We start from the raw sequence: 22,112 nt of genomic DNA on the forward strand, positions 1-22,112 counted from the left end.
AATTACTTTTTATGAGCTTTCATTATTTCATTGTTATTGCTTATTATAGCTGTGACTTTTACGTTTATTACTCGCACCTTTATTGCAATATAGTTATGTGATTTCAAGTTAAGTGATTTAAGTTATGGTAGGAATATGGTGATTTGTGATTTGATGAACTTGAGGGCTTCTTTTGTTGAAGTGTGGGTGTTTTGTGAAATATTATTTGCACAGTAAGTTGTTTTTTTTTTTTGAGAGAGAACCGAATTATGAGAAATTATAAAAAATATTATAACAAACTTTCAGTCGTTTGAACTAAACACGAGTATTAAGTTCGACTATCTTCCTAAACATCTTCGGAAAGTTTCGAATAACTTTGAAATTTATAGTGAGGAATGAGGAGAGCGGTTTCACGAGGATCTATAATTGATGGAGGCAAGGTATCAAGGTTGATGAGACCGTCATACGATGTCAGATTATTACTGGTTCTTAGAAAGAGATTGTTGACTGGAATATTATAAAAGAAATGCTCATAAGGTGGCTTTATTATAATAAAACAGACTGTAATAATTTTGAAATTTTTCTCTTTCTTCTGTTGACTTCGTTGCATCCTGATTTTTCAAAACAAAACTGATGACATAAATATATCTCTCAATTTCTTTCATGTTTTCTGGTTTTTATAATGTAAATTAGAAATATAGTATAATTCCTTCAATACTATTCACATTCATGAGTTTTAATTACACTACTCTACTTTACTCACCTTAAACGATCCCAAATCCTGTACAACGCATGTCAGAAAGGCTTCACGCCCCACAGAGGCTGTTACATTTACAATTGGAAAACTGAATTTAGGATCGGCTGAAAGAACAAGACATATAATTTGAGAAAAAGTTGAATACCTTTGGTAAAATTTGGAATTTTCAACATAAAATAAAACATTGTATAAAATGTATATAGGAAAATATTTAGAAGAACAATATTTTAGGAACTTAATGGTAGATACTCGCACCGACATCACAAATATACACGTATTGGATGAATAACTAGTACATATAAATTCGGGTTTCAAAAGAGATGGCGTAAGTAGATTTTTATGCCATATTCCGATATTCCCAAAAGGTGTTGGAACGCTACTCTTTAGGTGTTTTTTTCAGTACAGGTACATGTCAATTATTTAAATATATTCATTTTCACTCGAATATGTATTAGTATATCCGTTCTTCGTACGTAAAACGTGTTTTAGCCTTGGGTTCTTTTTCTTTACTTTAATATGAAGAAAACTTATGCCGAAAGGTGAACTTCCCAAAAGTGGTTTGTACGATTAAAAATTATGACTTTGGAAGCTGATGAACGTTCTGGGTCGAAAAAAATGTAGAAGTTAGGAAACTAAAAGCTTTGCTCGTTGAAGACTCTTGTCAAATACAGTCCTCTCTTAAAAAAAAAAAAACTTTTTTTGCATTGGATTATGTCCAAATCCGTTATGACAACCTTAAACCCAAATCATCAAGAAAATAGAAAACCACTGACACCAAGGTAATGCTCTGCATTTAGTGGGATCAGAAGAGCGTGCTGCATTGTGTATTTCTAAAACCGGCTGAACCGTCAAGGAGGAATACTACCGATAGCAATTCATTCAATTGAATCGAAAGATTGCCGAAAAATACCCGTAATTTTCGACTAGGCACGACTATAACTTTCGATCAAAGTAAATAGTTGATGTTTGATTAGAATACGAAAAGACTTTTCGGCTATCCAACATGAGTGTCGGAATTAAAGTCACCTGTAAAGTGAAATGTCCATGCAAAGCAATAAACTAGATAAGCTTCTAGAGGCGACAAAAGTAGTGAGAGAGTAGTGTTTCTTTTTGGGGATGTTTCCAAGAAGGGATACTTAATTTTTTTAAATATCAGCGCTACGCTCCTAAACATTGATGTATAAGTTCTTTTGTTAGATTTATTGTGAACTTCCGCTCTTTATGTTTAAGATTGCCAAGTAAAAGAAGATATAGTGATGGTAGTGATTAACAGAAGAAAAAAAAATACTAATTAATGATTTTTTAATTATTCTAACCCTTCTCGACCAATCCTTAAACTGGCTTTTTCAAACCCCGTCTGTTTTATGACGAGATTTTGCAGTTTAAAAAGCTTGGAGAATTGAACTAGCTAACCAAGTCATGGCTATTGAATGAGCTCTACCGTGTTGGCTTCCTTTACGCAACCTTTAAGCTAAAGGCTCATCGAATAATAGATCCCAAACCTCTCTAAATGGAGTTAAAGTAAATTCTTTGCTCATTTTTTCTTCTAATCTGCAGGTTTTTTGTTATTTACACCTCACCACGAGGACAATAAGGAACTGTATAAGAATTCTAAGGGGGTGGCACTGCTATATACTTATACCATAAACCCACGTTCTCAAGACAGTTGGTCAGTCTACATGCGTAACTGGCTTATTTAGCCAATAACTCCAATCTCGTTAGCATTTCTCCAATTCTCATTGGAATGTTTCTAAATGACTGTTAATATGCACCCTACAACAATGGATGAGTACAGCATGATCCCGCCATTAGTCGGAAAGGAACATGTAAGAAATGGCTTCTTTGCTCTTCATCTCTCTTCGATCCACTTACGAAATGGATCTTTTTATTTGACCAAGTTCAATGAAGAGACTAAATGCTAACCTGATGGTCTACAAGAGAAAACTAGTTGTAAACAAATTTACTGATCTTGACCCAATCGTTTGTGATTATTTATTACCCAATAGTGTCACAAAGACGTATACTGACTTATTCAATCCCAATTTTACTCAATAGAAAATAGTTCTGCTATTCCTCACACAATTTTCTTCGGTGTATCTACTATAAAAGCTATCAATATTTTATTTTATGTTAATAACCAAAAAGCCTTTAAATATATATATATATTTTACTAATTAAGCATTTCATATTCTCTTAAGTAAATATATTTTATATGAATGAAAAGTTGCATTACTTACTTATCACATCGGCAGCTGTTTCAATTAAACTGAAATCAGTTTTATGGCACATAAATATCAAAACGAATAATAAGCTGCCCGCTGGCTGCCTCAATACCTTTGTAAAGCAAGCTGCGCGTATCGACGGCATGGTATTTGTTTGTTCTTATCGCGGATGTTTATTTACAAGTAATCTCATTGAAAGCGACTACTCGCTCAGTATTTATAATAAAGCGTTGCTTTATTGCTTTTAAAGCATTTTTATGAAAGCATTGGTTGGTTTATACAGTCCACGGGAAATTCATTATAATAAGTAGTTGTTGCTGCAATGAAATTAAGTAAGGCAATGGATTATTATTTAAATGATTTTATACACAGATTTGTGGATAATATTGCACAAAAATTTCAAATTTAAGCAAAGCTGTAAAGCTTTTTTACTATGATACTAATTTATACATAATTTTTTAAATAAACAAGCAGTTTTGATCCACAAAGTTTTGAAGAGTAGTGAATCGAACAAACTATACCACATGTTCAAGCAAATGGTCACTTGTGTTGCAACCCTGTGCCTCTTCAAAAAAAACTTGCTTTTACTCGTATTTCCCATAAATAATTGTAATTGGTTCTATGTCTTAAAAGTTCAAAATAAAAACAAACAAAACTCAATGAAGACAGCAGCTATACCACTTTGATGAGCATAGGCTTTACTTTAGGCTTAATGTCGTAAAAACAAGTGCACAGAGTCTGTTTTACACAACACTAGCTTCCTTTAACTATAAAAAATTACATTAGAAGGATAAGCCTTCCATTACATATGTATACCTAACTGTAACTGTAGAAACATCCATTTTTGGAAGTTCCAAATTTCTTAGGCATCAGAGTCTGTTAGAATAAACTATCAGCGGATTCGCCCCTTGCATTATAAGTATGAAGATGAACGGAGCAATAATGAAGCTGAGTAGTACTGACCAGAGAAATTAAATTTTATGGTAACTCCGGCGACGATTCTTAAACCAAGCAAGCCCAGTTCCACAGTATATTCTCCGAATGCTTATGATCGGTTGATTCTATTTAGCACTTAATTTATTCATCTACTTAATGCCTCATCTCTTTTTATACTCTCGCAACAAAGTTGCTAAAGAGAGTATTATAGCTTTGTTCACATAACGGTTGTTTGTAAGTCCTAAAACTAAAAGAGTCAGATATAGGGTGATTTTTTTGAGGTTAGGATTTTCATGCAGACATGGTGTCAAAGAGAAAGATGCTCAGTATGCTTTGACATTTCATCATGAATAGACTTACTAACGAGCAACGCTTGCAAATCATTGAATTTTATTATCAAAATCAGTGTTCGGTTCGAAATGTGAAAATCCGCTTTTTTATCGACAAATTTTGTTCAGCGATGAGGCTCATTTCTGGTTGAATGGCTACGTAAATAAGCAAAATTGCCGCATTTGGGGTGAAGAGCAACCAGAAGCCGTTCAAGAACTGCCCATGCATCCCGAAAAATGCACTGTTTGGTGTGGTTTGTACGCTGGTGGAATCATTGGACCGTATTTTTTCAAAGATGCTGTTGACGCAACGTTACGGTGAATGGCGATCGCTATCGTTCGATGCTAACAAACTTTTTGTTGCCAAAAATGGAAGAACTGAACTTGGTTGACATGTGGTTTCAACAAGATGGCGCTACATGCCACACAGCTCGCGATTCTATGGCCATTTTGAGGGAAAACTTCGGACAACAATTCATCTCAAGAAATGGACCCGTAAGTTGGCCACCAAGATCATGCGATTTAACGCCTTTAGACTATTTTTTGTGGGGCTACGTCAAGTCTAAAGTCTACAGAAATAAGCCAGCAACTATTCCAGCTTTGGAAGACAACATTTCCGAAGAAATTCGGGCTATTCCGGCCGAAATGCCTCGAAAAAGTTGCCCAAAATTGACTTTCCGAATGAACCACCTAAGACGCAGCCGCGGTCAACATTTAAATGAAATTATCTTCAAAAAGTAAATGTCATGAACCAATCTAACGTTTCAAATAAAGAACCGATGAGATTTTGCAAATTTTATGCGTTTTTTTTTTTAAAAAAGTTATCAAGCTCTTAAAAAATCACCCTTTATATATCAAAGTGATCAGGGTGACAAGTAGAGTTGAAATCCGGATGTCTGTCTGTCCGCCCGTGCAAGCTGTAACTTGAGTAAAAATTGAGATATCATGATGAAACTTGGAACACATATTTCTTGGCTTCATAAGAAGGTTAAGTTCGAAGATGGGCAAAATCGGCCTACTGCCACGCCCACAAAATGGCGGAAACCGAAAACTTATAAAGTGTCATAACTAAGCCATAAATAAAGATATTAAAGTGAAATTTGGCACAAAGGATCGCATTAGGGAGGGGCATATTTGAACGTAATTTTTTTTGGAAAAATGGGCGTGGCCCCGCCCCCTAAAAAGTTTTTTGTACATATCTCGAAAACTACTATAGCTATGTCAACCAAACTCTACAGAATCGTTTCCTTCAGGCATCTCCATATACAGTTCAAAAATGGAAGAAATCGGATAATAACCACGCCCACCTCCCATACAAAGGTTATGTTGAAAATCACTTAAAGTGCGTTAACCGACTAACAAAAAACGTCAGAAACACAAAATTTTACGGAAGAAATGGCAAAAAGAAGCTGCACCCAGGCTTTTTTTAAAAATTGAAAATGGGCGTGGCGTCGCCCACTTATGGACCAAAAACCATATCTCAGGAACTACTCTACCGATTTCAATGAAATTCGGTATATAATATTTCCTTAACACCCTGATGACATGTACGAAATATGGGTGAAATCGGTTCACAACCACGCCTTCTTCCAATATAACGCTATTTGAATACCATCTGATGCCTTCTCTTTATAATATACACATTAGGAACAAATGATGATAGCGGAATAAAACTTTACACATATATATATGTATATATAACTTTTCAAGGTCCCTTATGTCGAACACGAAGAACTCAGTGCCTAACCTAACCTAACCTAACCTAATTTTTCACCGAAAATATCGATAAATCTCTCACAGAATTTAATTCTAATTAATTTTACAGCAAAATAAAAAAATATGTAAATGACGGATAATGAAATCTCGATTATCACTTTATCATGCGAGAGTATAAAATGTTCGGTTACACCCGAACTTAGCCCTTCCTTACTTGTTTATGCCATATTTGTGGCAATTCTACAAATGCGTAGATGATTATTCTTATTTATTTATTTTATTAAACAACGAGATCTTTCCGAGATAACAATATAACCATATTGTATAGTGCAGCTGTTGCTAATAGTCCAGTCATTATAGTAGGTTCACCTCGGAATTCGATATACCCATTTACATGTCTGTCTCGAAAAATCAAAATCAAGTCCTTGTATTGAAAACAACCTGTCTGAACAACGATCAACTTACGGTAAAAATAATCGGCCTACTGAGCATTCTATACGCAACACCTACACCCTTCTTGAGACTCGGCATTTATTATTGGATAATATTCGATCGAATACGTCCATCACGTAGTGAAGAAAATATAGCAGCCGTGGCTGAGAGTGTATACGAAGACCGTGGATGGTCGATTCGGCGTCGTTGGTGGCAACTCGGACTGACGTATGGTACGACTTAGTTTACGTCGAGATCTTAAATTGAAAGCTTCCAAAATAAGGCTTGTGCAAGAACTGAAGTCGCTCGACCTTCTTAAGTGACATAGGAGTCTCGAAAAAAGATCCGATGTTTTCGGGCCAAAGGTTGTTCAGCGATGAGAGCAATTTCTGGCTCAATGGTATATGAACAAGCAAAATTTGCATTTGGGACGAAGAGCAACCTGAAGAGATACAAGAACCGTCATTTCATCGAGAAACAAAAAAAAGGGTTTGCTTTGGTTTGTGGGCCGTTAGAATCACTGGTTTATATTTTATCAAAAATGAAGACGGTGAGAACGTAACCGTCAATGGCGACCGTTATCACGTAATGAAAACCGACTATTTGATGCTAGAAATTGAAGCTCGTGATCTCAGTGACATTTCCTTTTAACGAGACGGCGCCACTTCCAATGCATCGCAACAATCATTGGATTTATTGAGAAAACACTTCAGTGAGCAGATAATTTCACGTTTTGATCGTGTAATCGTCGATATCACCTTTAAACTTTTTCCTGTGGTGGTTTTTAAACTGCAAAGTCTATGCGGGTAATCCCGCTTCTATTCGTGCCTTGATAATCATCATAAAATAAATACCAAAGAATGTTCTTTCGAATGATAATAAACGTTCGCCTCTAAATTGTTTTTTTTTTTTTTAAATTAGGGAACCTCGAAATGGATATACATACATATACTCGTATGTAGATTTTCTATACGAAGTGCACCTGTTAAGAGTATTGCGGTCTCGCTGTAATGGAAACTTTCACAGTTTCTCTAACCTTCAAACAAACACTCTTAATTTTCACTATAATTACATGTTTTATCCTCAAATTAAGCCATACGTTCTTTGACCTTCGAGGCTGTGTGCAACTTTTGCATAAAATAAGTAATACTTTTATATAACTACTCGCAGCTATGGAGGCAAGTCTGTTGCTTAAATAATTGTACCGCCACTTGAAATAAAGTTAGCAGACAATTGAGCGCTAATAAGTCGGTAAATAAGAGTAGCGAAGAAATCAACAGCCCGCGAGACAATCATAGACGACTCGCCGAAAAGCAAAACACAACAAAAGAGTAAACAGGAAAATAGTAAGGCGTGCCGTATGCCAAGTTGCCAAGGGTGGCGCTGAAATTGCGAAAGTTTCAAGTTTAAAGCGAAGGCTTTGCTGAAATGATACCGTAAAGTTTGGAGAGAGTTGAAGGAATTACAAACAAAAATTGGAGAAAAGCGGGAAATTGTTCAACAGCTGCATATATTGCAAAGTGAGTTAATGTAATTCATGCTCTTTGTTTTATAATGCCTTGTTGTTGTTGTCCTTTTTTTACTTTATTACAACTTCGCATTATAGAAAAGCGGCATTACTGCACGCTTTTGCTGCCAATTTGCGTGTTTAAGTTGTGTAAATTTTACAATGCTGCAAATGGCTGTTTATGTACATATATATAATATTAGGGTGGGCAAAAAATTATAAAAAACAAGAAAAAACGTTAACTTAGGCTGCACCGAAGCTAATATACCCTTTACGGGTGCATTTCATTTAGTAACTATGTGCTTAGTTTATATGGAAGCTATATGGAGATTATATTCTTGCCTTAGAAAATAATCTATACCAAATTTTGTGAATACATCTTGTCAAATGCAAAAGTTTTTCATACTTAATTCCGAACGTTCAGTTTGTATGGCAGCTATATGTTATAGTGGTCCGATATGGGCAGTACCGACAAATGAGCAGCTTATTGAAGGGAAAATGACGTTTGCAAAATTTCAAAACGATATCTTAAAACCTGAAGGACTAGTTCGTATATATACAGACAGCCCGACAGTTTTATGTTTATGAAAGTCTCTACCTTATGATGATAGAGAAATACTTTTAAACTTTTTTAAAGTGGGTGTGACCTCGCTCCAAAATAAGTCTAACGAACATCTTTTACAAACTACAGGTACTATAGTTAAATCAACTAAACTTGCTCAGAGCGAACCATCAAAGAGTGAAAATAGGTTAGTTCATGAAAAACTATATAAAAGTTATCATGTTTAGTGCTAAACATAAATCGAATCGGTCTAGGCTTTGGGCACTTCGAAGTTCCCAATCTTTTTAAAGAAAACGCAGAGAAACTTCAAATTCAATGGGGAATATTTATTATCCTTCGAAAAACACTATTTAGCATTGTTTTTGATCTCTTTCAAATGGTAGACGCGACTACGTCTCCAATGGTCCATTTATTGAGTCCAATTTTCGATGACTCGTTCGAGTATTTCGACTGATACACGTGATGTTTTGCTCCAAGGAAGGAATCGAAGCGGGTTTGTTCCCACGTTCACGTTAGATTTGTCCTTATTATATATATCCCCACAAGAAATATGGTTGGTCCAACAGCCCACACATTTTTGAAGCTCTTCAGCTTACTCTTCGTCTCAAATGTGGCAATTTTGCTTTATTATATACCCATTGATCTAGTAATAGGCCTCTTTACTGGACAAAATTTGCCTAGAAAACTTCGGATATTCTTGGAACTTTTCAAGAGCCTATAGAGATAAGCGTTGTCACTTGGGAAGGTCGAGCGGCTTCAGATCTGCCAAGATCAAGCTGTATTTTATATACTTTCGGTTCAGTATTTTGACGTAAAGTGCTCCAAGTCTTCGTGTACATTCTTAGCTACGGCTGCTATATTTTCTTCATTGCGTGCTGAATATGGTCTATTCGATCAAATATTATAATAATGCTTAGTTTAGTAGGTAGGACTGCTGTCTATATGGCCTCAATTAGTGCTGTATGAGCCATTTTGATGCGTTATCGCAGGGCTATCTACTTTTTCTAACTCCTTCTACGTTACTCTCAAACCATTTGGTACTCTCGATGAAACTACTTATGTCCTTTATGCTTTTCGTGGACAAACATTAAATATTTTATTTCTGATGGGTTTCTAGTATTTTGTATTGATTTCGTGATAGAGCTGGGCATTCACAGAAAGTGAAAAATCCCTTCTAGCTTGTAGCCACGCCAAATATTCTTATAAGGCAGGCCCGTTATTAGCTCATGCTCTCTTAAGGGCCAGCGTCTTGTTATAATGGCTGTAAGTTTGTATATACTGTTTCTCAACCTATGTTATTAACAAGTTCTTGGTTCTGTTTTTGTCATACATGAGCCATATCTGTTTTATTATCTTGCATGATGTTTTTCATTTCCATCTGTTCTGAGCCATATGCATATGAAGCTCTCTTTTGATCGTTATCAGCCGGCGTGATATTAACTCCGTCTCGAATTCATCTAAAGTGGACGCTAGCTTTGCCAACTCGTCTGCCTTTTCGTTTCCGAAAATGTAAACTATGGTTAAGTCGAGTTGACTTGCCAATGAGCTTAAAGAGTGCCTTTAATTATTTACTAAGCTTTAATTAATTTTTGCCCACGACAAAAGCAGCAGTGATGACTATCCGCATATAAGGTTGTTATCTCTGTCCTCCCATGATTTTTCAATTCTACAGGCCTTCTCTATACCTCGTTTTTCCGCTTGTAGATACTGGCTAAGTTAGGTAGACAGACAGAAACAGATATGTCAGGATGGCTCGCAGTCCATTTTGTACCCGTCGGTATAGATAGAGACAGTATCTTCCTCCCTTATTAACTGTGTTCTCCACTCATATTTAGAGCGTATCCTTACCCGAAAGTAACTATTGTAATCTAAACTTGAGATTATTCTCTGATACATCTAGGTTAACTTAATTGATAGACGAATAGAAACAGAGATTGCAAGATCATTAGGAAAACTCCTGCCTCTACTCTGCAGTCCATATTTTACCAGTCGATATAGATAGAGGTATTATTTTGCTATTTTCTTTTCTTTAACTGACCACCAAACCAGTCCTCCATACATAATGATTGGTCTAATGACGGCCCTATATATCCACACAAAATTTTTACTCTACATGAATACGCAATAGAATACATTTTTTTGTAGACGGTTAAAAAGGCATGTTCGTTTTAATAAAAAAGGTTTTTTTTAGATGTGAAATGGTGAGCTTTCAGCTTTAAAAAGCAAGCTAAAAACTTGTTCCGAAAAGAATAATATTCTCTCTGCGCATATGTAGGTTTTTTTTAAGCATGAATACGGCAGGTTAGTTTTGGATTCACCCTAATGTTCATATACACCTATATGTATGTATATAATGCCTGCAGGTCTATATATTTGTATATGTTGCATGGTGTACAGTTGTATTCACTTTGCGCCAAGTTGTTGCTTGCCCGCAAAGCTTTCAAGACTTCAAGGCTGCCGTAGCGCTTAACTGCTGAATGTGTTGTTCTTGCTGTTGTTGTTGTTATACCATATGTTGTTGCTGTTGCTTTCGTTAATGTAGTTTGGTTTTTATGCCACTGCAATGGCATCAAAATGTGGTGTTAAAATTACCAGTGCAATGCAGCAGTCGCCACTAAAAACAACCACGAATTGTAAGCGTAAATATTTTACCGTTAGCCAAGTTGAGTGCAAAGCAACAACCTACACTTTATGGGTAAAAAAAAAATCGAAATGCACATATAAGAAATAAAATATTTCGAAAAAAGTCGAAGGGAAATTGCTAACCGGCGTCAAAGTTGAAAGGCGGCAGATGGGAGCGAGTGATAGGCGAGCGCTACACGAGCGAGCAAACTGACACCTGAGAATACATATTCATATAATATAAGTAAGTAAAGGAATATCCCACATATGAATGGCTTTAAGTAATGGTTGTAAAGTTTATGTGTAATGCCTATGCCCTCTGGGGCATCCAAAGGACACAAAGTGCACGCCAAGGTAATGCTAGCAGCCGCATATGCCTGTTCACTTAAGAAATGCGCCGACAAACGTGTGTATTGCTTAGCGATCTTTTCCATTTGTATTCACTTTTCTCTGACACACGCTCTTGTTTTCACCGTTATATGCATATGCCGCCTTCTCACGTCTACTTTTAACCGAAAAACTGATTACGAAAACGGAAATGAAAAACTATTGCTTTCCTTTCGTAAATTAAACCTATGTGTGTGCTGTTGCGGTGGCAGGCGGAGTTGCTTAAATGAGAGTGTTGCTTCGAAGCTTTACTTGAAGACACTACAGCATATAAAGAAGCGTTTCACAAGTTGTTTGGAAATCAAACATTTAAGGTTACTGTCATTATGGGATTGGCATAAAAATTTCCGATATAGTTTTTGACAAAGAACGTTTGTGGGTGGTTGTTATTGTAGTCGTTTTTTCTTACGTTAAACGTCAAATCAAACACTAAATGTTATTTAATATTTACAGACTTGTTCTGTATTCAACTGCCTGAAAAATCAGCCCATAGACTGAGGACATTTGCTCTATTAGTCGTCTATTATAAGGGGCATTCTAAGATAATTAGAAAATTCCCGCTTCTACGCAATACCGCGGAGTTTTGATATTCTTTAGAATTACAATTAAATTTGGTCCTCGAAATTGGCTTCCTTCTAGAGAAGAGAGGGTTCAAGATGAGGCGTAAAGAGGCACACAGCATAAGTTTTTTACGAATGTGTCCAAACTAGATAATCGCTGGAGAGTTGGTGTCTTTTCAGGAAAATTAGATCCTAGAATCGTTTTTCCACTACCAAACTGCAGTAGTTCCGCTCTTTTGACTTTACACCAACAAGGGCATTTGCCATGGACATGAACAGGTGGTAATTACATGGCGCTATGTCCGGGCTATAATGTGGATGCGATAGAACCTTCCATCCGAGCTCCCGCAGCTTCTGACGAGTCATCAACGAAGTGTGTGGTCTGGTGTTGTCCTGGTGGGACACTACAACCTTCCTGTTGGGTATTTCTGGACGCTTCTGGTCGATCGTCTGCCTCAAGCGATCCAGTTGTTCGCAGTAGATAGTAGAGTTAAGCGTCTGGCCATATTGCTCCCATATTATAGCTCATAGTGGATGATTCCCTTCCAATCCCACCAAACATGCAGCAAAACCTTCCTGGCCGTCAATCCCGGCTTGGCCACTGTTTGGGACGATTCACCAGCTTTCGACCGCGACTGTTTCACTTGATATTGTCGTATGTGAGCTATTTTTCGTCACCAGTCACCATACGCTTCAAAAATAGCGTCGTTTTGTGGGTTATTTCAAGACCTTTCAAAGATATATATGTATATAGTATTGCCAGATATGAGCTCTGTAGCAATTTATTCGAAATTCAAAAGAAGGTCGGAAGAGAGATATATACAGATAGCCATAAATATGCAATGGGTTCCAGGATATAACGAATTTCCTGGTATCTTTGAGACTGATGAACTAGTCAGTGCAGATACCACCCTACAATTAAACTCCGACATACCGGGATATATATATTCCTTGGGCTATTTGAAGATATGTAATCGAATAGCGTGTTACAGAGAAAGCTGAATCCCACTGGAGTCAATCCATAACTTGCTAGCTCCTAACTCAAGAAGCAAACGAACTTGGCATGAACAGAATATGCCGATTTTTTAAATTTTAAATGAATAACTTAAAAACTCTAGTAGGAATAATAACAGGAGTTTTTTCCAAAAAATTAAGAAGAATAGCTTTGTATATGTAAGGAATTGCAACTATCGGTTGAGGATCTGTTGACGTAGTCTGGAGATGGAGTTGTACATATTCCTGTATTAACACGTTGGCAGCCAGTGTATCACTAGTGTTTACGACAAAAAACTACCCCAGGTGTCAATGTATCTCCGGTGATACACGCCTAGACCAAAGCGAAACATATGTTTTTTTGATTGGCACCTGGGAGTAGATTTTTGTCGTGATCACAATCAACTACATCAGAAGTACAAGATGATTCAGTGAAAACGTAACAGAGTAAGGGATTTTAGTGGTTTCACAATGAGCCTCCTAAATGCCTATGTGCATTGTCAGAGATCCAATCTAACTACCTTGACCCTACGTTATTGATATGGTGTTGTCCTGAATCTGATGTTTCAGTTCTTGTTGATTTTATATCTTCGGAGAAATTTAAATTGCTTAAAAAACCCATATATTTGAGAAGATTTCACAAATGCGGCTTCTTTCTTTTCTCGAAAGAATCAATGAAAACCATTTAGAAAGATTATTTGCGCTTATAAAAAGTGAAAGCATGATTGGTTACAAAATCACTAAATTTTTTCGAAAAACAGTGGTTAACATCTGTGAAAAATTGCTTTTTAAGTATTGTGTTGTGCTACGTTTCAGCATCGCTATACTGAATTGATTCTTAGTGAGTTTTTCGGAAAATGTTCAAACAATATCGTGCCCAAAATCACACTACCACACTAGGTGTACTGCTTGAGAGAGCCCCGCTTTTGTTTGGTTAGACAAACCTGTCTGCTAGTGTGCAGCTTACTTACAGAGAACTATTTTAGATATGTTTGCAAGGTATGTGGAGCTCGAGTTTCCGTAAACCAAACTTCTGACGCTTGAGTGGAATGTTTTTGAGTGTTTCTTGGCCTTTTGGAAATGGTGTTTTAAAGGATTGGATGTTAAGTTAGCAGAAGGTAGATAGCGCATTCAAAAACTAAACAAAATACGCTTTTTGAAGGGCAATATTAAAGTGACAATATTGAGGTGACAATATTGAAATGACAATAATGAAGTGACAATATTGAAGTGACTGAATTTCTCGGAAAGCATTTCTATTTTTAAAAGGATTTCTAAAATGAATGAGTGTTAGCGCAAAGAATTTTTAAACTACTCAATTTGTCGCCGGAATTCGAAGCACAAGTCATCAATAGAACAAAGAAACTGGGTCAAGCAAAAAATTTCAATTTCAAAATTATACCAAATTCATATCTTGTTAGTCGAACTCTAACAAGATGCTGTATTGAAGTGCATAATAGCAATATATTGAGAAGAGAAGCACTGCAGAGCAGTAGTATGCCTACTCGTCGGTAGCTACAAAAGGAAGCCATTGAAAAGCTGGTCCACAATTATGTACTAAATCACAACACAATAATAGTATATGCGACAATCTGATGAGCTTATGCTGACAGTCCTATTGACATATTGATGGAAAATTAATTTTAAATTAAATGCTAAGAACAGTTGAGGGGCAAAGTGAATGAAAACGAATTGAAATAACGTAAAGTCATTGCATGACAGGAGCTTTTAATACCTAATCGGTTTTGATGCAAGCAATATTGAAGCCTTAGGGAATTACAAATTAAACTTTACATTAATTTATGTACTATCTATAATTAGCCAGTGTCTTTATTAGCTATAAGTATACAATTAAGCATTGCGCTTTAAATATGCAACATTTTGACTGACCGTGTTTGTGTGCGCTTATGATAGTATGTGTATATGTGCTTGTGTGTGTGTAGTGAGCCATTAAATTGTGCATGCACAATGTAATTATGAAATATTAATTTGTTTTGTGTCGTCAATTGAGGCAAACTAATTTACTAATTACGCGCGCAACACAATCAAATGCTTACAAAATTAAGCGGATTAAATAGCGCTGATGAATTTCAAACACTTAATATGTCACCTTAACTGAAGCAAGCACCATTTCATAATGACACGCTGACTTAAGTGTAGCGCTTTAAAGTGTTTTGGGGCGGGGCAAAGAAAACGCGCGAAAAAGTAATCAATAAATAATTTTATATAAATATATATGGCTGCAGAGTATTCATATATAAGCAAAATATTTAAATAAGCACACACGCACGTGAACTCTAAAACACTGTGATTTGCTTTTTGTGTGCCACAGACGCATAATTACACGCATATATGTACATTAGGGTGTCTGTTTTACCGGAGTTGAGTGTTTTCGCCAGTAAAATTTCAGTTTTTTGCTCCAAAATAAAGTGAGCTAGGCAGATTAGCGCTTTATTTTCAATTTCAATTGAGCTATGCCTAAATGATTTAACTTTTCCCAAATATGAATTTAGTATAGGATTTTTGATCCTTTGTATATACACTTTGTATATGCAAAGCTAATAAATCTTTAACTTCGAAAAACTGATATTCAAACATCACAGCTTCCGTTGTACAAAAAAGTCTTAATAATTTTCTTCATCAAAATAATGCTTTAAAAGTTATAAGCAGTTGAATTTATGCTGCGAATATACTATATTATGACTCGTCTAGTACACCATGCCGTATGAGCAACACAAAATATACATATAATGCTCGACCATTTGAAGCACAATGAATGAATGCTTGGTCATTTGATATTTACTTTGAACTGAATATAATTTTTTTTTTAATATTTTTATGAAAAATCATTAGAATCTTTTTTGTAGTACAAAAAATTTTGTACCCGAGTATCACTAAAATAAAGAGCTCGTTTGCGCTGGATCCTTATTTTTAGGCCAAAACTGAAACTTCAGCTAGCACTTGCCACAACAGTATTAACTTGTTAAATAAGAACACCCTTATTTACATATTCACATATTTATATACACGCCATTTGAAGTATGTGGGTAATAATATGGCACTCGTTAAATAATTTCATTCATAGCCTACTTTTATGCGTTTTGTCATGCAAACTCTTGTGTGTGACGTTAAAGAGACAGCTTGAACTGTAAATTGCCGCAAATGCCTTGAAATATGCACACTAATCGGTGACATATTTACAAATTACATATTATATACATATACATATGTATATTTTTTTATAGGAAGTGTTTGTGCGCCAAGTGTTTTCGCGGTGCATAAAAAATAGTTGTGTGCCCAAGAATAACTCGTGAATAAGTTAAGTGTTGAAATTGTGTGAAAATGTTGGCTATGGTGCCTAAGAAGGCAATCAGTGGCAAAATTTATAATTGTACTATATTTATTATTACTATTCTAAAAAAAAAATTGTAAGTAATGGTAATGGTTATGATAATGGTAACAGTATCTAAAAAAAATTGCTTTACTAATGGTAATCGTAATTATAATGGTAATTGTATTGGTAATGGTACTGGTACTGGTAATGATAATGGTAACAGTACCTAAAAAAATTGCTTTACTAATGGTAATGTTAATGGTATTGGTATTGGTATAGGTATTGGTATTAGTAATGGTAATGATAACTGTAGTCTTTATTATTATTGCATTGATATTGGTAACAGTTAACCTATAATATAGTGGTAATAACGATTGTAGTAGTATTGATAATGGTAATGATACTATTATAAGGCCCTTGTACTGTTCTATTATAAAAATAGTGATAAAGATAATAATAATTGTACTCCTAATTAATAATTAATTACAATAGTGGTAATAGCCGTAATAGTCGTAATTAGTAGTAATGATTATATGACTGCTGGATTTAATTGAAATAAGAATTTTAGGAAAGTCAGTGGCCATAAAAATATATATTAATTAAATTAATGCTAATTGCTAAAGATAGCGCCTGACAAATTTATAATAATAATCACATAGGTAATGGTAATGATAATTTTAACGGTATTGATAAAAGTAATATAACACTAATTGCAGTCCTAACTATTATTGCATTTATAACTGTTGTAACTAATACCAATAAATTGAACGACGAAAGTAATTATAATGGTAATTGTATTGCTCTATGGCTTTTGTATTGATAAATGATTCAAGAACAAAGTCAGGAAAGTAATTGTAGTTTTAAGGACAAATATAATGATAATAGCTTTTTCGGTAGTAGTAGTAGTAGTAGTAGTAGTTATAATAATGTAAACTAGTAATAATTCAGTAATGTTAAAATGGCTGGTAGATTTAACTATAGTAGTGATAGCAAAGCAAATTTGTAACGAATAATTTTTTGTTATCCAAATTAAAATTTTTTAAAGTAATTGTTTGTTGTATTGGTATTGATAATAATTATTACAAATATTTTGGTAATGGTAACTGTAATAATATTGGCTTTAATAATGTTATAGCTATATAATTGTTGTACAATTATAGCAGTAGTGGTATTATGTAATTTGTAATTTGTAATTTGTAATTTGTAATTTGTAATTTGTAATTTGTAATTTGTAATTTGTAATTTGTTCATAAGAAATATAAAATTTAATGTTTATTTTGTTTTTATTCCAATTTCAATTATAACTGTAATTATATTTTGTAATTCTACACAAGTATATTCTATTGGTAATGATTCTAACAGTAAAACTTTTAATTATACCTAGTTGATTATACATAGTTGTCACTATTGCCAAAATACCAATAATTACAAAGCGATTACTTTGTTAAAATGCCTACCTAAACAAAATATTTTTTGATTTCAAAATATTTTTGATTTTACGATTTTTGTGATTATAAGTTGTGTGTGTTAATATTATGGTTTTAAACTCAATTCTCATTTGTATTTTGTAATCATAATTACATTTTTTAACTCAAAAGTAATGCTACCTATTATACGGTATTACTTATAGGTCAAGACATATTTATTTTCAATGACTAATGGAATGATATTAACGGTAATTATTATTATAACTTTAAATTACTTAATTACTTTTAGTAGTAATGATTACTGTAACGACAACGTGTTATTAACGGTAATGCTAATATCAAAAGATTAATAAATAATAATAAAAATTAATAGTGATTATAATATGAATACAATTACAATGAATGCTCAGAATGAAAAAAAAATATGTTTAATATTTTTTGTCAAAATATGAGGACTTACTATATAGATGGTATTTGCTGTCATCATTATCATACAAGTACTTTCATATAGGATTAGTCTATTACCTAAACTGATTAAGCTGTCTGAACAAAAAATTGCAGTTTGAAATTTAAATGTTTGTGAGCGGTAATTCTAAAGTAATGGTAAACTTTCTAGAAATTTTTATAAAAAATTTATTGCACAGACGTTTTACTTAACCATTTTCTCTTATGTTCTCTTATTTCTTCAGTATCAACGGTTGCAATCACGCCCATTACTAAACGATTACTAGCTACGACTCGACAAAAACTTGCTCGCTTCTTTGTTATTTTGCGCAATTTTTTAGCGTTAGCCATATTTTCACTACATAAAATTCGCATAAATCAAATGTAAATGCACATATTGCATAATGCACAGTCAAACAACAAAAATCACGTGCCCGAAGCAAACAAAAAATGCTTACCGAACGCCTTAATGTATGCTGCATGTTTGGTAACCGTGTTCAACAGTCGGTTTGGCCGGTATGCAGGTATGTGCTACGCTTGCCGGCATGTTGAATGCGACTTAAGAACGGAAGTTGATTATTATCGCTTGTAATTAACAACGGTGGCAACAACAAAAACCACAAAAACATTAACAAAAGCAAAAAATATGATTTTCTCATGCGAAACACTACGCATGGCATGCAATATGGCGGCAACTTCTGGCTGTCAACGCTAGCAGCTGCTTGCGTCAAAACTACCGCTGACGTATGTATTTATGTATATGTACGTATGTTTGCATGTATATACTTATATACATATATGCATATAAGTAGGCGCATTTGCCGTCTGTTGAGTTGTGAAATGCCTAGCTGAGCCATTTGACAGATTTACCCAATGTCGGACAATCTGACAAACAAATGGGTAAACAGCTGGACATGCGGACAGGCAGACAGACAAACCAGCCGACTTTAGCTTGCCCAACCGCACCACCACCAAGCAACCACATACACAACAACATACATCAGTAAGCGGCTTGCTGCTTACCATTGGATAACTGTTCATCTGTCGGTCAGCTGCATGGCTGCATTCATTAATATGCCACACAAACACACACACACACATGCACACGAGTACCCATGCAATCGACATATTTGCAGTTGTGTGCGTGACATATGCATTGACTTGCTGGATTGATATTTTCATATTTTCCCAGTATTTTGCGCACATCAAAATGCACGCACACAAGCATGGCTACTGGCAAGTGAGTACACACATACAGTGATAGTTACATATATACAGCCACGCATGCCTGTTTGCTGCATGATATGCCATTTGTGTGGCCGCGTAATTCGAGTGGAGTTAATTTTAAAATAATTCAACATACTTGTATGGACAAGAAGCACGCACAGGCGTGTGTGTGTGCATTTGTAGGGCTATCGATTATTTTTAAATGGCATTAAAAATTAAACGATTGTAATCACGGTGAAACCGATTACACAGACAATTTTATAATTATCTTTTAGCCGCTGAACGCGAACCGTTATGGATATCGTTAAGCAAGCATTTGAGGCCGCATATACTATAACCAAACATATATGTTTATGTAAATATACTTATACTATATTAGGGTAAGCAATTTCTTCGGTAAGTATGTCGCTGCTTCGAATTGTAATCCATGCGAATTTTGGTGCAGATATGATTTCAAATAAAAAAGTTTTCCATACAAGAACTTGATTTTGATCGGTCAGTTTGTTTGGCAGCTATATGCTATGGTTGTTTGATCTGAGCAATTTCTTCGGGGAATATTTCGCTGCTTTAGGCAACTATGTGTGTCGAATTTCGTGTAGATATCTTGTCATATAAAAAAGTTTTCCTTACAAGGACATTATTATGAGCGGTCAGTTTGTATGGCAGCTATATGCTATATTAGTACGATCTTTACAAATTCTTTGGAGATTATAACACAGATTTGGATAATAATCCATGGGAAATTTCGTGTAGATATCTTGCCACATGAAAAAGTTTTCAATACAAGAATTTGGTTTTAATCGATCAGTTTGTATGACAGCTATATGCACTAAAAGTCCGATCTCAACAATTTCTTTGGATATTATATCGCTGCTGTAGGTAATAATCCACACCAAATTTGGTGCAGATATCTTGTCCTATAAACAAGTTTTTCATACAAGAACTTGATTTTGATCGATCAGTTTGTATGGCAGCTGGATATGCTCCATCAGTACGATCTACACAAATCTTCTGAATATTATACCGCTTCTTTAGAGAATAATCCATGCTAAATTTCGTGCAGATATCTTGTCAAATGAAAAAAATTTCTTAACAAGAAGATTATTAATCTCGGAGGTAATTTTTTTTACGATTCAAAAATTACGATATTTCACTGAAATCATATCTTTTGCGTCTAAAGTATATGAAAAACTTTAAAAACTCCCCGTCACTTTATAAAATTAAACTAAACGTTTCATGTTTTTGCGAAAAAAATACATTTAAACCCATAAATTCGATAGCTTAACTTACGGCTCACCCTAATATACACGTATTACATAGTAATAGTGTACTACAAGCACTGATACCCACCAGCATTATTGTTCACAACGCTTGTCATACAGCTTATGATTAACTGTTCGGCAGTTTATAATTATGTATGTCAATATGATGTATTGTCTATGAATTATATTGGTAATATTGACAATTGTTTTAAATTTTGTAAAATATACGCTATTTCCGACCACATAATTGACTACTGCAGGGAGAAATATCAGTGACCTAGTTTGGTAGTATATAAGTAAAGTTTACTGAAATGAAGGTACAAAAGGAATGTCTGTCTTTCTTCCATATGTACGAGTATACTTGTACCTGCTCGCATTAAATACTGAAATTAAGCAATTTCTAATGCTTGGGCTCAAGATCCATATTTTTGAATCTATTTAAAGCGCATAGTAAGAATGAAGATAAAATAATAAGAGAATAAAGCGACTTTCCACGGATGGCTACAAAAACAGGTTGGAAAAGGATGAAATCGAAAAAGATCTCGACTTAGAAAAGATCATGCCGACTTTACTCGTCCTACAGGAGATGGAGGTAGAGAAAGAACCCAGTCAGCGGTCTTATGGTTCAAATCAATAGCAGAGGGTACGTCAAGTAAAACCTCCACAAAGGTAAAATCGCCTCTGTCGATCTTCTTCTCAACTTAAAATCGGCTACGATGTGGCTTTAGTCCAGGAACAAAATACACCCCGAGCTTAATTAACAAGGTAAGAACAGCGATATTTGTGAAGAAAAGTCACTATTCCCATACTGACTTCAGTCTATCCATAGATGACTTGACGGTTAACAGTTAAGGTTGTCAAAGATGAGTCTTTACTCTTTGTATTCTGTTATATGCCACGTGATTGCGAGGTGATACCCTAATCCAATATATTTTACAAAATAGCCTAGTGGTAGCTAATCGAGGTGAGGAGCCAACATACATAGGACCCACTTCCAGAAACGTTTTAGACATAACACTGTATATAAGTAGAAATATATACATGAGAAGAAAATTGGAGGTTGCTAAGCACACCCTACTTCTCCATTAGATCGGAAGCAAAGATCAGAAACGGCATGAAGAGAAATCCTAAAAATACAAACTGGGATCTCTACTAGTAGGAGGTATAGGGTTTAAAAAGAGCGTGACTGTATTTACAAATATCATAAATATAGTTTTTCCATACGCATGCCCTACGCTGTGTCTTAAGCACAAAACGAAGCTCCCTCCATGAAGAACATAACACAAGGAGCTTAGGTCTTCTAGACACAAAGTACGGGATTGCTTCGACTTGACCAAGTTAGCAGAAAACGAGGACTGTTGGAATGATTATAAAGATCTTCTTTTTTAGGATATGCTTGAAGTTCAGCTTTATGGC

The 22,112-nt window shown here is 34.9% G+C and overlaps 1 protein-coding gene across 3 annotated transcripts in view; it reads right to left on the bottom strand.

Moving 5' to 3' along the window:
- LOC105224077 (limbic system-associated membrane protein) overlaps positions 1–22,112 on the bottom strand; it is a 112,873-nt gene that overhangs the window by 75,782 nt on the left and 14,979 nt on the right. For all 3 annotated transcript variants that reach the window (XM_049457867.1, XM_049457873.1, XM_049457865.1), the window contains exons 2-3: positions 2,974–3,275; positions 743–840 (exon numbers count right to left, since the gene is read on the bottom strand). In XM_049457867.1, the coding sequence (XP_049313824.1) occupies positions 743–840; positions 2,974–3,103 (228 nt within the window). In that variant the 5' untranslated portion in view covers positions 3,104–3,275. The remainder of the gene's footprint in view (positions 1–742; positions 841–2,973; positions 3,276–22,112) is intronic.

The sequence above is a fragment of the Bactrocera dorsalis genome, chromosome 1, assembly GCF_023373825.1.
Source record: "Bactrocera dorsalis isolate Fly_Bdor chromosome 1, ASM2337382v1, whole genome shotgun sequence".
Taxonomy (NCBI): Eukaryota; Metazoa; Arthropoda; class Insecta; order Diptera; family Tephritidae; genus Bactrocera; species Bactrocera dorsalis.